General features: G+C 49.5%; 1 protein-coding gene across 1 annotated transcript; it reads right to left on the bottom strand.

Annotated features, from left to right (window-relative positions):
* Positions 1–11,659, bottom strand: aplp1 (amyloid beta (A4) precursor-like protein 1). Its single transcript, XM_062466677.1, is given in 17 exon segments — positions 1–3,222; positions 3,391–3,534; positions 3,717–3,782; positions 3,971–4,038; positions 4,160–4,183; positions 4,449–4,616; positions 4,937–5,036; positions 5,432–5,560; positions 5,833–5,991; positions 6,156–6,230; positions 6,606–6,733; positions 7,585–7,934; positions 8,278–8,462; positions 9,349–9,461; positions 10,180–10,312; positions 11,488–11,558; positions 11,561–11,659. Coding segments are annotated over 17 exon segments (2,106 nt in total). The 5' UTR covers positions 11,655–11,659; the 3' UTR covers positions 1–3,123.
* Positions 11,660–12,688: the final 1,029 nt, after the last annotated feature.

The raw sequence follows: 12,688 nt of genomic DNA on the forward strand, positions 1-12,688 counted from the left end.
TTTATGGGTCATTTTTCATTTTATTACACTATTAATTAGCTTGATCAGACGTCTGTTTCTCAGATTGCTTGCACATAGTACAGTAATTACACAACAACTCGAGACAATTTGTCAAATTAGTAAAACGGCGAATGTCTTTCTAGAGCATGTCTTTGGTCAAGATCTGAATGAAACTGATCAGCTCTCTCAAAGATGCTACCAAAACCTTCCAATCAGCATAGTCACACTAATGGTCGTTTAAATCAGTTTTCTTTTAATATTTTTTTGTTCCATCTGGTTGTAGTTGTGCTTGGTGCTACGTTAGGGATCAATTCGTACAGTATAGGTCAATTCCTTTTGACTGATCACATCACTGGATTCTATGTGTTCTTATACAAGCTAGAATTCCTAAATTTTCTTACAGTGAATAAGCAAGACCCTCTCTATCCAATCAATTATTACTTATAAAAAAAAAATACATATAATTACATCCAAAACACAGCATTGTAAAAGGCAATAATGCAGCAATTAAAATCTCCATGATCATCGTTTACATTATCATTGGGAGAGAAGGGAATGGAGGCCAACATAGAAGTTTTCTTTTCTCCAAGAGAAGACATACAAATGTGAGGTGAGTAACTACAGTACACACTAGTCTAATTCTGCTAAATGCTGGTAGGACACCTTGAGAGGTTGGGGAAACATAGGCAAGCGTAATCTCGTCTATGACCTCGGTATCAATACAAGGTCAACAGATTTCAACTGTGAATATACCACATTTTCATTTACTAACAGAACTGTACAAATTATACAAGGACTATCCTCACTCTTTACCTATCATGATGCAACCGCAATCTAGGATTCCTACAGTCAAAAGCAACACAGGAAATGGAATATGAACTTCCCATTTCTACTCAACGCAGTGTTCAGGATATAACGTGGTTATGAGTTTGAGTGGTGCACTTCATCCCTCCCCTGATGTTATCACTACAGAGTTTCTACAGCAAGTACACAACAGCAGAAATACAGCCATTGGTCAAAATAAAAGATGAAGATTCCAGGATTTGTTCGTATTTATGTATCTTTTAAAAAAAGAGCTATTTCCAGGATTCTGTGAGAGAAGGGGGATTTTGGTTTGTGTCGTCGGAACAGCAGATTCACAGCGCTCGCAGTGAGGAGGGACAATAAGGGAAGGCTCCTCTTGGCCGTACTGTACGACGTGAACATTAGCCTCTCAGTTAGCTCAGCTGCTAGCATGGGGGTTGACTCAAACCCACCCAACAGGTCAACAATCTAGAAGAGGGAGATCCCTCCTGTCTGCAATATAAACATACACAGTGAACAATATTGATCGTAGTCTGACTAATGTGATTACGGCGGTGAGATGTGATCTATCGGTGACAGAGTTTAACTGAAAATGTCATCATCAGAAGGTTAACATTCAACATTGTTGGGGCTAAGATGTCAGGTTGGCATGACCACAGATGAGTCGGATATACCGGAGAAACGCAAACAGGGTGTTCACATTCGAACTCAAACCGACACTGTACATATCCCCGCTCAAAGAAAAACGACGACCAATCATCTGAACATCACCATCAACGCCTATTGGTTCCTGTTAACGCTCTGAAACAATGAAGTCAACTATGAACCCACGACAACACCTAAACTCAGCCTGATGGGAAGGAGAGCAGGACCAGGGAGCTACATGGACCTGAAGAGGAGGGGAACAGGCGAGAAGCTCGTCTACAACACATGGGTGGACTTCCTCAGGGTCCCACTAGGGGTGGCAGATGCACTACCAAGAGTCAAAATGGAGCTTCAGCTTCTACCTAAAATACATTCAGTCAGAAGTTACTGTGTCGTTGACTTGTGCTGGTTTTTACAACAGTCCGTTTTCAATCAGCCATGTTAGGAAAATGTTCTCTCTCTCTGAACAGCACAAAGTTCTCTATTTTATATAACTCCATGACACCAATGCAAATTAATCTTAGAAATGTCGGTTTTTAAGTAAGGTTCTTTTCTTCTAGACCTAAAGTATGTACACTGACTCCGTTGCGACATTTCCATCTTATCAAAAGCAAAACAGTAACAAATACAGTAGCATCATACACCAAATTTGCATGCTTTCAATAAAGTAATGGACTTCCGATTACGTTGTTACAATTCTTTAGGTAGCAGTACAAGAACAAATTAAAATCTATCATTCACTTTACTCACTAAATTAAATCAATGGCACATTTGATACACTGATCAAATGAGTAGCTTCCGTCACATGAAGTAGGCTCTTAGGGTCGATTGTGTACAATTCTTTAGATTGAAGGGGGATGGATTTGAGTTGAGAAAGCAGACCATCTCAACAAGGGTTTAGGATGGATAGATTTATGTTTTTGTTTTGGGTGTGAAGTACCTATGGTCAATCAAGCTAAAAAGACATCACATGCTCACCAAGCCTCCACAACAGCCCTGACAGACAGGTTTGTGATGATGATGATAATGATGATGGTGATGATTACTGGCTCTAAGTGATGGCAAGTCCACCATTGGCTTGTGGAGGTGTGGTTAGTGAGGGAACAGGAAGTGTCCACAAAAACATGGATTGGACTGGTAGTTGCCGAAGCATAACTGAAAAGGTTCCTCATGAAGAGTTTTTACTTTAATGTCCTTATGTTAATCAATTGCAATGACCCTACAATTAGCTTAAATTAACTCATATCATACTGATCAAAACTTGTTTCAGTCACAACACTGGCGAACAATGGGGCTGGCTCTGACAGATGACCACTTCTGGAAGAATAAGGGGGCCAACTCAGACCAGTGGAAAGCTGTGGGTCTGTTGAATGAAGGTGGAAATACTGTGGCCAGAACACCTTTTTACCCTGAACCAAACAACTAGGAGGATGGGTGAGTTGGTAATATGTGTCTTTGATACTGGGTCTCAACATGGAATTGTTCTCCTCCTAGAAGGATGCAGGGACATGGTTGGTCATATACAGTATGAAAGGGGCATATCTCCTGCTATCTTGTCAATTACTTTTAGGTTGTAATACATCTTAATTACGTCATTGGAGGAGTGAGTGGGACCGCCCCTAGAGGGAAACAAAGAATGTGATTGGACATGACCGGCAGGCCACACCCACCGCCTCAGTTCATTTGCTCGAAGAATTTGTAGGTGGGGTTTTCGTAGCCGTGGTTCTGCATCTTGTTGAGCTGCCTCTCCTCGGGGGTCAGCATGGGGTCAACCTGCTGCAGACAGGCACAGGTCAAACCACGCTGCTCACTAAACTACCCTTCACATTTTCCTCTCCCAGTGGATTTTTTGTTGTTGTAAATAGTCAAAAAGTTGTATTTACATGTATTTACTCGACCGAGGCTAAATACAAAGATGTGTGTCCGTGGGCTGGCTCTCACCTCTACGATGCCATGGCTAATGGTCCCATACGGTCTCCTGCGCACCAGCAACAGGCTGATCACCATCACCATGGCGATCGCCACGGCCACCACCAGCAACCCCACCATGGCCCCGCGGTTGAATGTCTCCAGGGCGTCGGGTTGCTAAGGAGGGAGCAAGGAAAATGGAAGGAAGAGAGAGAGAGAAAGAGAGAGAGAGAGAGAGAGAAGAGAGAGAAGAGAGGGAAAGGAGGAGAATGTGAACTTCGAAGAGACAGACTTACGAACGGAGAAAAAGAAAAGAGGGCCGGTCTAGCAAGCTGTGTGATGTGTGGAAATATCCTTACCAACTCATCTCGCTCGATCCCCGGGGACTTGTAGACCACCTGCTTGAGCTCCACAGAGGTGTTTATCTAGAGAAAGCGTGACAGAGAGAGAGAGAGGGAGAGATGGAGTGAGGGAGAGAGAAAGAACATTTAATAGGCCATTACAGAAGAGCGTCTTTGCCTCCAGCTGAGTGGAAATTGCAGCACACAAGGGAGCAAACACACCTCGATTCATCAGACCCTAAACATGCTCCAGAGTGGAGAGAATCCCTCACCTTCTCCTCGTATTCATCCGCAGGGCCTTTCTCGGACGTGCCATAGTCGTACTCATCCGCCGTGGAGGCTGGGAGCACAGACAGAAACGCCACGTTAAGATACAGTGCGGAACACTCTGGAACATTTGAACTGTGAAGCATAGATATTTATCTATGCCCCCCCCCCCCCCCCCCCAGGCTCTCATTCACCTTTCTTACTGCTGGGCTGAGGATCTGTGGATAAAAAGACAAACAGGAGAGAGTTAACACGTCGGCCATCTTGTGTTCTAAGGGTCAACATGTTCAATCTTTCTGTAATTAAATGGTTTTACTCAAATAATCTGCACGTGAGTGTGTAACTCCCTGTGAGTTGTGTAAGTGTGTTATTTAATAAAAAGCATGCATCTGTTGAGTGGCTGTGTATTTTTGCGGATGTAATATTATATTTTGAGGATGAAATGTTGAAACTGTTTTCCGTGGTGGCAAACATCTCCAGTACCGATGTGGGGTGGGTAGGGCCTGTTCTGGAAGTTTCTCTCCTCCTCCTCCTCATCGTCCTTCTCTTCCTGGCTCTCGGCCGGCAGAAGCTCCTCGGTTGTGCGCGTCTCGGAGAAGGAGGTGGTCATCAGCTCGCTGATGTCACCGCGTTCCGCCTTCACCAGCTCCTCTGCACGGACACGGAGAGAAGAAATGGGAAATGTAAACGCAAAGAGGGACAGTTTCAAGTTTGTTTGCCATTTTGTACTAAGTACTAGGTAATGTAGGTAATGTACTAGGTACATTGAAATTCTTGGTACTGCTTCTCTTAATTGTTTTGACTGCAACACTCAAGGCACATCAATCACAAAGCATCCACACAGGCTGAAACTAGATTTAGAAATTGAAGTGTGATAAAAAAAAAAAGCTGTTGTTTTTATAAATACTTTTTTAACGATGTCAATGACTGGCCCTGAAACCTAACAGCTCTGACAGGAGCGACTAGCTTACGGATATCATCGTGCAGCTCCTCGGCTAAGACTGGGTTTTTGTAGAGAAGAGCCAAGCTCTGATTCATCCTCTCCTCAATGACATGGAGGTGGGTGTACACCTGCGAAGCAACACATCATCCTGCTTTAGGCTTCTCCTCTGATTATGAGGCACAGCCTCACCAAGACGGAATAGTACAAACATGTAATTGAAAAGGCTTTAAAGACCAACACCTCCCCACACCCACACACCCACACTAGTGAGGAACTACAGCAACAGCAGCCTTATGTTGTTTCTAAATGGTGTTATGCCTAACACTAACGTTAATGTCATTCTAATCCTAATACTTATTCTAAGCATAACACCCCTAACACCCTCTAGCAATAACACTTGCAGTTGTGAGGACCAGAAATATGTATTCACTACTTCCATTTTTCCTTCGTCTACTTGGGGAGACCTCTGGTTCTCACAAGAATAATAAAACCTGTACACACGCACACACACACACGCACACACCTGGAATTTCATCTGCTCAGCCTTCTGGGGGTCGACTGCCTCGATGTGCTGGTAGTGTCTGAGGGTGTGTCTGCGGTCCTTCTGCTCTGCTGCCATGTAGCGCTTTAGCGCCTGCAGCACCCGCTCAGGCTAGGGGGAGGGGGGGGGGGGGAGGAGGAGAGAGGAGAGAGGAGAGGAGGAGAGAAAGGCAACGAGGAAAGGGGAAGAAAGGGAGTCAGGCAACGATCCTTGCCAAACGAACATCCCAACGGAGCCCGGCAAGCAGAAGAGGTTCTAATCGTGGCGTACGATTGAACCCTCTCTCACCATAACCCCACAGAAGGGGTCTCTCCCCTCAAACATGCCCTTTGAGACCTCTGGCCCTCACCCAAGAACCCTCCTCCCCCTCCTCGGCTGCTCACCTGGGGGGGCTCGCTCTGCACGGCTGTCAGGTAGCTCTCCAGGGCCAGCCGGCGGTTGTTGTTGAGGGTGGCCACCACCCGGCCCAGGTGGGTCTCCACCAGCCTCTGCCTGGCCTCGGTCACCTGCTCCTCCAGAGTCTGCAGCACTCCCTGGAAGTGCTGCCAGGAGAGAGGGGAGGACCGTGGTCAGGGTTCAGGGTTTGGATATCTGTGCTTATCTTTGGGATCGATCAGCCTTTGGATATCTTTGGGGCCGACTGTACTTTCTTTGTACGTCTTTGGATTGTCTGGATATATTTGGGACTGCTTCCTCTGGTGTTTACCTCGTTAAGGGCCTGGCGGTCAGACTTGGGCAGGTTCTTGGACTGGTTGTCTGCCTCCGCCCATTCCTTCATGATCTGAGAGCGAGAGAAGGAGGTCAGCTTAGGCACACACAGACGACACCACACGGTACTCTGCACACACGGTAGTCTGCACACACGGTACTCGGCACACACGGTACTCGGCACACACAGGAATCCCTAGAGGCTGAGGTTGTAATTATCTGTCTCACTTTAGCAACCTCTGTGAAACGCTGTCTGGATAACAGGAGCATTGGATGTGTCTGATCGTTGTCTCGTCGTTACATTAAGACATCACTTTGCGATCCCTGAGCAATCTACCCAAATCTGCCTGCAGAGTGGGCGGGGGTGCACCGGGATAGCTTCATCCGATTGGCTGCCTGAAAATCTCATCACAATTTTGATTTCCCGGGTCTCCGCCCCTCCATTTACCCCGTTGATGCGTTTCATCCTCTGCTCCTCCAGGTCCATCTTGGCTCGCAGGAAGTTGGCGTGCTCGCTGTCGTCCCCTGGCATCTCGAAGTAAACATCCACTCCGTCCGTGGGGCGGGGTGTGGGCACTGGAGGGGGGGACAGGGGGGGAGACGAGAGAGGGAGGCCGCGGAGGGCGATGGACAGAAAGAGAAGGACGAGAGAGGGAGAGAGAGAAAAAGAGGGAGAAAGAGAGAATGAGAGAATGAGAGAATGAGAAAGAGAGAATGAGAAAGAGAGAATGAGAAAGAGAGAATGAGAAAGAGAGAATGAGAAAGAGAGAATGAGAAAGAGAGAATGAGAGAGAGAGAGAGAGAGAGAGAGAGAGAGAGAGAGAGAGAGAGAGAGAGAGAGAGAGAGAGAGAGAGAGAGAGAGAGAGAGAGAAAAGGAGAAAGGGAGAGAAAAGGAGAAAGGGAGAGAAAGCGCGAGGCAGAAAAAGGAAGAGGTGGGTGTTTAGTCAGACAGAAAGAGATAACAATCATTACCCAGTCCGAGGCCGAGAGTGCCAGGGAGACATTGATCCACATAGTGGGAGAGCGGTCAGCATTATTGAGTTGGAGTGCAGCAAATACATCAGCTATAGACAGGCCTATCTACGTCCTACATCCAGCCACAGAGACAGACGTGTGTGTATGTATGCGTGCATGTGTGTGTGTGTATGTGTGTATGTGCTTGAGAAAGGTAGACCCATTAATGTACAGAGAGATAGAGTGTATGGCGGTGGAGGAGATGCTAACTGGGCAGTGCACTTCATTCCCCAGTAAAGGAAGAGTAAGTGACAGCTGAGGGTTTAGTGGTGTTGTCAGCATTTACCCAGCCTTCTTACTGCACTGTTAACCACTGTACAGAATGAACCAGGAGCTGAGAAAGCTCTCTGTAGACTGCGAGCAGTTGAGGGGGACTGAGATGGAGGGCCAGGGGGAGGGAGGGGGTACTCACAGCTGTCTCCCCTGGCCTGCGGTGGGGCCGGGGTGGGCTTGCGAGCCCCCTGGCCTCCCTTGGCGTAGTAGTAAGAGTCCAGGTAGTCTCGGGCCTGGTAGGGACCCGAGTCGACGGAGTACTCGTACACCTCTGGCTCTTTGACCGCCGCCTTCTCCTCCTCCTCCCCCCCCTCGTCCACCTCCTCTTCCTCGTCCACCTCCTCTTCCTCCTCCTCCTCCTCCTCCTCCTCCTCCTCCACCTCCTCCTCCTCCTCTTCCTCCTCCTCCACCACCTCGTCATCCTCCTCCTCCATGTCGGCCTCATCGACGTCCGGGGAGGGGCTTGGGGTGGGGGGGGTCACTTTGGTGCTGCATGGGGGGGAGAGAAATCATCATCATCATCATCATCATCGTCATCGTCATCATTTTCTTCATCATGACGCCTAACTCTGTGCGTTGACCTCAGTAGAGTGACAGCACAGGCACGGAGTCGAAATGCGCGTCACATCACGCGTCTGCCAAATTAATCAAATGTAACGCCCTGTCGCGCGAGCGTCTCTCTCTACGCGCTGGCGTCGTGCTCCGCAGGCTCCGGAGGAGATCTGCCTTGACACGCTACCCGGCGCAGCCCGGCGACAAACAAAGACGACGTCTCCCTCAAGGGAACCAAAAACGGCGGCTCCTATCTGCCTCCGTTCGGTGAGACACGTACGCTGTGTTGACTCTGCCAGTGGTCTGAGGGGTGAGGTTGGGGGTGAGGGCGTCCGCCGCCTCGGCCTCCATCCTGCCGCCTGCGCCCCTCCCCGGGCAGCACACGTACTCCACCCCCCGGAAACGGGTACCGCACGGCAACAGCATCCCGTAGCTATGAAGCTCCAGACCGTCGGCGGTGCAGGCCTGAAATGGGGAGGAGGAGAGGACGAGAGGGGAGGTGGAGAAGGACAGGGGGGGGGAAGAGATATGGTTCGTCAGGAAATTACGAATCTAAAGATAACCAATTGTCCCGATCGTGTTCAAATGAACTATCTTGAAAACTGCAAAGGAGAGAGAGGGAGAGGGAGAGAGAGAAGACCGAACGAGGGAGACAGAAGAGAGATAAAGAGGAAAAAGGAGGACACGGGAGTTGGCAGGCAGGAGGGACGTATCAGGCTAACAGCTGCCATGCTGTTCAGGACAAAATCTAATCCAAAACAGTTTCAATTCACAGCGTCTCATTCCGGTGATCACAACCTCTGCATGAATCCATTAAAGCCACAGTCATACAATAACATAAAAAGGGCAAATGTTGAGGATGCGTTTGCTTGTGTACTGCTATCGATCACTAGAGACACACTACGGAAGTGTGTTCATACTTTGCTTCAACACTGCCCCACTATTACATTCCACCCTTCTCTCTTCGCTGTCAGAGCCTGTCGTCAGTCAGTCATGAATGTAATCTGACAGCGCCATCTACAGACCTTCCCTTGCGCTCAAATTCGAATTTAAAAAAAGGAACACAACCCTCTACCAGGTCATATTTCCCTTCGACAGCGGATCTCGTCTGCATCTGGGTCTAAAACACCACTCCAATTTGTGTCGAGTCTCTAAAAAAGGACGTTTGCCAACGGCCAGCAGCTCACCGGTTAATTGAGAGTACCCTACAGGCTGAGGCCTTGGCTGCAAGTCTTCCCCCCTCTCTCTCTCTCTCTCCCCCCCCCACCCTGCCTTTCCACACTTTACTTGCAAACTGTCCAATGAAGCCCAATAAATACCCCCAAAAAGATGTCTTTAAAAAGCCCCTCACCTCCTTGGCAACGTTGTGCCAGTAGACGTAGCTCTCGCAGGCGTCCATCTGCTCCTGGTGCAGGAAACGGCAGCGATCAGGCACCAGCAGGGCCTCGCTCACATACTCCCCCACTGGCGCCAGGAAGGGAGGGGGGGAGGGAGAGAGAGAGAGAGGGAGACAGGCAGGATCGTAGACAGGGATACCGTGAGGGACGGAAGAGAGGGGAGAGAGGAAAGGGGGAGGGGAGGGAGACATGGAGGAAGACATGGAGGATTGTAGACAAGGTGAAAGAGAAAGATAGACAGGAGGAAGGGAGGGAAGGAGAGAGACAGGAAGGGAGGGAAGGAGAGAGAGAGACAGGAAGGGAGAGAGGGAAGGAACAAGGGAGAGAGCAAGGGGTCGGTGGGTGGGAAGAACGGATGAGTACAGCGCGCCATCGAAAGTGAATGAGCCCTGTCGGAGGCAGTCTTAACCCCGAGCTCCATGCTAATGACAGAAAACGGCATGGTAACGAGCAGGTGTTTCTTAGCGCTGACTGTGGTGCTGTGGGGAGGTGAGGCTGGGAGGAGAGCGTGTCTCTGTGCTGCTGCAGCACTACTACAAGCGCACCAGCTGGGGCAGCAGCCCATATATCAAGGACACAGCAAAGTTAAAAAGGTGCTTCGTCGAGCAATACCCGTCCAATACTCATCCCGTCAGGAATGTGGCTGCACGTTCACTGAATTGGCTCCCCACATCAAAAGACAGGCGAACACAGTCTGGTTTTCGAATGACAAACTGACGGTTCCCAACTATAGTGAAGGGAAGGATATCTATGGGCGGTGACAATAACAATGACTCTTCCCGTACCTAGGCAACGGTAGGGCAGCACGATGAAGGGGCGCGTCTTGCAGTGGTCCCAGCCCTTCTTGCACCAGGCTGGGATGGTGGCCGGGTTGGAGGACTCCTCCACGTGGGAAATCTGCAGGTCTGGGTACATCTGGACGCGAGCGGCACACACACACACACACACACACACACACACACACACACACACACAAGACAGACGGACGGATAGACATGGTGTGGGACAAAGACAGACAGAGAGACAGGGAGAGAACAAGAAACAAGAGGATGACAGGGTGGAGATGAAAAGGGGAATATCGAAAAAAGGGAAAGGAAGGGATGGGGAAGAGGGAGATCACAGTCAGTTGGGATAGAGGGGTAACAAAGGACAGATTCATGCAACACATCTTTGAGGCTCTGAGGGCAGGCTGTATGCAAGGCTCTCAGCTGGACGCTATTACAGCCCTGTCCGCTCAAATTCAACTGATCGTTCTCCTTTTTTTCAGTAATCCTAATTTTATTACCGACTACTTTCAATTACAAGAATACGCCGATAAGTAACCGGCATCCTAGAATGAGGTTTAATAGGTCAGGAGACATATTTGGCACGGCTCTAAAAGCTTGCTCCACAAACGTTGAGAAAAACAAAACAAAAAAAAAGGATGGCTTCCATGGGAAAGCAATCACAGATGCATAATGCGTCGTCTTAATCACATTACGGCCGCTCGAGCAGTGTGACTGTGCTCTTTCAGGAGGGGTGCCGCGTGCCGCCTCCAGGTGGCGCACAATCCCACCCGACCACCTTCGTCTGAGTGTTGTTAAGGGCCCTCATGGCATTCGACACAAGCTACTGTGTATATGTGTCATGTGTTCATTTAGCAGACACTTTTAAACCAAAGTGGCGTACAGGGCGGGATTTGAACCCGCGACCTCCTGATCTATCTTAGCCCATATATTTCTCATCCATTTCGACGATGGTCCAGGATGGTCTGAGAGAGAACAGGGGACACGCCAGGGAACAGGAGGGGGACAGATGCACGGCACCAGGAACATTTAAAGAAATATTCCCAAATATTTCCCCACCATCGCTCCACTATATATGCAGAAATATATAGATCAGAGAGGACAAGACAAACCCAGTTGGAGAGACAGAATGAACATTTTCAGACTGATCTTACTGTATCAATAGTCGCCTTACATAGAGTACAGATCTATATAGCACACAGTGAAGAGCACTAGTAGTATTATGTGTTTCTCCAGGACAGTTGCTCTATGTGTTTCTCCAGGAGGGTGCGTTGGGTTCAGCAGTGGTGGTGTGCCTGTGGCCTACCTCCTGCAGTAGGACAGGATCTGGCTGGGTTCGGTGAAGCAGCCCTGGCGTCCCTGGGGGTCTGGCTCCCACTGCCCGTCTGGGGGTTCATATGCAGGAGCTGGCGGCCGCAGTACATGGCAATCTGAGGCTCCGCCCCCTGGGGGCCTGGTCCGTCCACCTCTGCCATGGGCAGGGCCTGGTGGGAGAGAGGGGGGGGAAGAGAGGAGAGAGAGAGAGAGAGAGAGAGAGAGAGAGAGAGAGAGAGAGAGAGAGAGAGAGAGAGAGAGAGAGATGAGAGAGAGAGAGAGAGAGAGAGAGAGAGAGAGAGAGAGAGAGAGAGAGAGAGAGAGAGAGAGAGAGAGAGAGAGAGAGAGAGAGAGAGAGATGGAGGGAGGGAGAGAGCGAAGGATGTAGGGAAGGAGGGGAAAGAGAGAGATGGGGAAGAGGGAGAGACAAAGAGAGACAGAATATTTAGTTGTTGTTGACCTGAGAGAGGTGATAACAAGCAGTCGATGCAAACACAGTGGTGGACGTTATTGAGTTGGAGAGAAAGTGTGTGTGTGTGTGTGGGTGTGCGGCGGAGCGGAGACAGAGATATCAAGAGACGTGTGCGTAGAAATGAAGGGCTTTCAAGCTAATGCATGGAGCGATTGAGCTCTCATTGTCCATTGAGAGAGAATATCGGCAGACAGGAAGTTCAGGAGAGGAGAGCTGCACATCCGAGCCAGGTCGTCACGGTAACCCTGAGGTGAGTGACAGCCAGAGCCGATAAAAAATTATTGACTGGCTGCCTCCGCCCCCAGGTTTGTTCACACCGACGAGAAAAGAACTAAAAGGGGGCAAGAAGAGGAGGTGTGGTACAAAGATATGCGACGGCACATCAAGTAGGTAGAAGCCTACTCGCTCTCTTTTTATCCATCCCCCTCCCTCTCTCTCCCTCTCTCCTCGCATTCCCTCCCTCCCTCCCTCCCTCCCTCCCTCCTCTCTCTCTCCCTCTCCTCGCATTCCCTCCCTCCCTCTCTCTCTCCCTCTCCTCGCATTCCCTCCCTCCCTCTCGAGGCGAGCAGCCTTCTAGGATGTTGTTATTGATGTTGGGATCGGTTCCCTGTGCTGGGTGGGGGGGGTGGGTGGGGGGGGGGGGGGCCCTGGGGGCCCCACATGGAGGAACAAACAGTAGCCAGGCCTTGGAGTCAGGTGTTAATACAAGCTCATTGACCGCTG

Source organism: Osmerus eperlanus, chromosome 7, assembly GCF_963692335.1.
Source record: "Osmerus eperlanus chromosome 7, fOsmEpe2.1, whole genome shotgun sequence".
NCBI classification, from domain to species: domain Eukaryota; kingdom Metazoa; phylum Chordata; class Actinopteri; order Osmeriformes; family Osmeridae; genus Osmerus; species Osmerus eperlanus.